Source organism: Rhinolophus sinicus, chromosome 14, assembly GCF_057876585.1.
Source record: "Rhinolophus sinicus isolate RSI-liver-muscle chromosome 14, RSI-T2T, whole genome shotgun sequence".
NCBI classification, from domain to species: Eukaryota; Metazoa; Chordata; class Mammalia; order Chiroptera; family Rhinolophidae; genus Rhinolophus; species Rhinolophus sinicus.
The window spans coordinates 142,365,083-142,366,627 of NC_142514.1; the positions used below are offsets into that span (position 1 = coordinate 142,365,083).

Consider the following 1,545-nt stretch of genomic DNA (forward strand, 5'->3'; position numbering starts at 1 on the left):
TACTTAACAGTATATGAATAAACACTCATAAGTGTTATCTGGATTAACAGGTAATAATTTATATCATCACTGATGCTCATCTCCAGTTTTAAAGAAGAACAATTATGATATCAATTAAATCAGGTTTTGTATGTGACACTAGACATCAAATTATATACATCCCCAAATGGAGTATATGTGGACCAAGAATGACCTGTGTTATATCTTTACTCACAAGCCTTACCTACCCTTGCATTTTACCAGGTGTGTATAATTTGACTGCATTGTAACTGCTGAAAAGGCTACTTATTCTACATCTTAACATTTAATTCCATTTCCCTAGGTTCTGTTCTTTCTCCTCTGGAACACGCGGATGATCCGCCTTCGTATCTGCTTGGTCTTCACACTGTAGACAAGGGGGTTCAGAACAGGGGGGAGTAACAGATATATATTGGCCATGAGCATGTGCACTACTGGTGATAAATGCTTCCCAAATCTGTGGATCATAGTGACGCCAATGAGAGGAACGTAGAAGAGGAGCACAGCACAGATGTGAGAGAGACAGGTGTTGAGGGCTTTGAGCCTTTCAGCTCTGGAAGCAATGCCCAGCACAGTCTTCAGGATGAGCACGTAAGAAAAGAGAATGACGAGGGCATCCAGCCCCAATGTGAAGATGACTATGATGAGGCCGTAGAGGCTGTTGATGCGGGTGCTGGCACAGGCTAGCCGCATTGCATCTTGGTGGAGACAGTATGAATGAGACAAGATGTTGGATCGGCAAAAGGGCAGCCGCTTTATAAGGAAGGGCACGGGGAAGACGACACAGACTGCCCGGGTGAGGACAGCTATTCCGATCTTGCCAATGATACTGTGGGTGAGGATGGAAGCATAGTGTAGTGGGTCTCGGATGGCCACAAATCTGTCGAAGGCCATAGACACTAATACTCCTGATTCTACCACTCCAAATCCATGGATGAAGAACATCTGTGTGATGCATGCATTGAAGGGAATCTCAGGGGCATTAAACCAGAAGATGCTGAGCATGGAGGGCAAGGTAGACATGGAGAGACTAACATCAGTCAGAGCCAAGATAGAGAGGAAGTAGTACATAGGCTCATGGAGACTCTCATCTACCTTGATGACAGCTAGGATGGTACCATTTCCTAGGAGAGTTAGTGTGTAGAGAAATCCCAGGGGGAAGGCCATCCAAGGATTTTTATCTGGCATCCCTGGGATACCTGTTAAAATGAAACTATGGTGGTTGGCATGCGATGCGTTAGAATTCATCATGATGTTCTCACTATCGGGTGAGGCTGGACTCTCCCATCTAGCTCATAGCTCCTAAATTGAAAACATATTTTCATATAAGACAGGTAAATGGCTTTTAAAATTATAAATGGAACAGCAGAGGCAAGAATGGTGTTAAAACCTCCCTTCCCTTGAATTTAATTTGTTCGGTCTGGCAGAAAAGAAGCAGAAACACCCACGGACTTAATAGCATAGAACATTTTGCTAAATAATAAAAAAACGCTAAACTCACATTACCGTACACACTCATCTACACAC

At 43.5% G+C, this 1,545-nt stretch overlaps 1 protein-coding gene across 1 annotated transcript; it reads right to left on the bottom strand.

Moving 5' to 3' along the window:
• Window positions 1-318: 318 nt before the first annotated feature.
• Window positions 319-1,269, bottom strand: LOC109436904 (olfactory receptor 51H1-like). Its single transcript, XM_019715783.3, has one exon. It carries the CDS (start codon window positions 1,267-1,269, stop codon window positions 319-321), a length of 951 nt encoding a protein of 316 aa, XP_019571342.1.
• Between the last annotated feature and the right edge of the window lie 276 nt (window positions 1,270-1,545).

What these genes read in the sequence shown, in the direction of transcription:
- LOC109436904 (XM_019715783.3), bottom strand. Translation starts at nt 1,269, where the DNA reads ATGATGAATTCTAACGCATCGCATGCCAACCACCATAGTTTCATTTTA.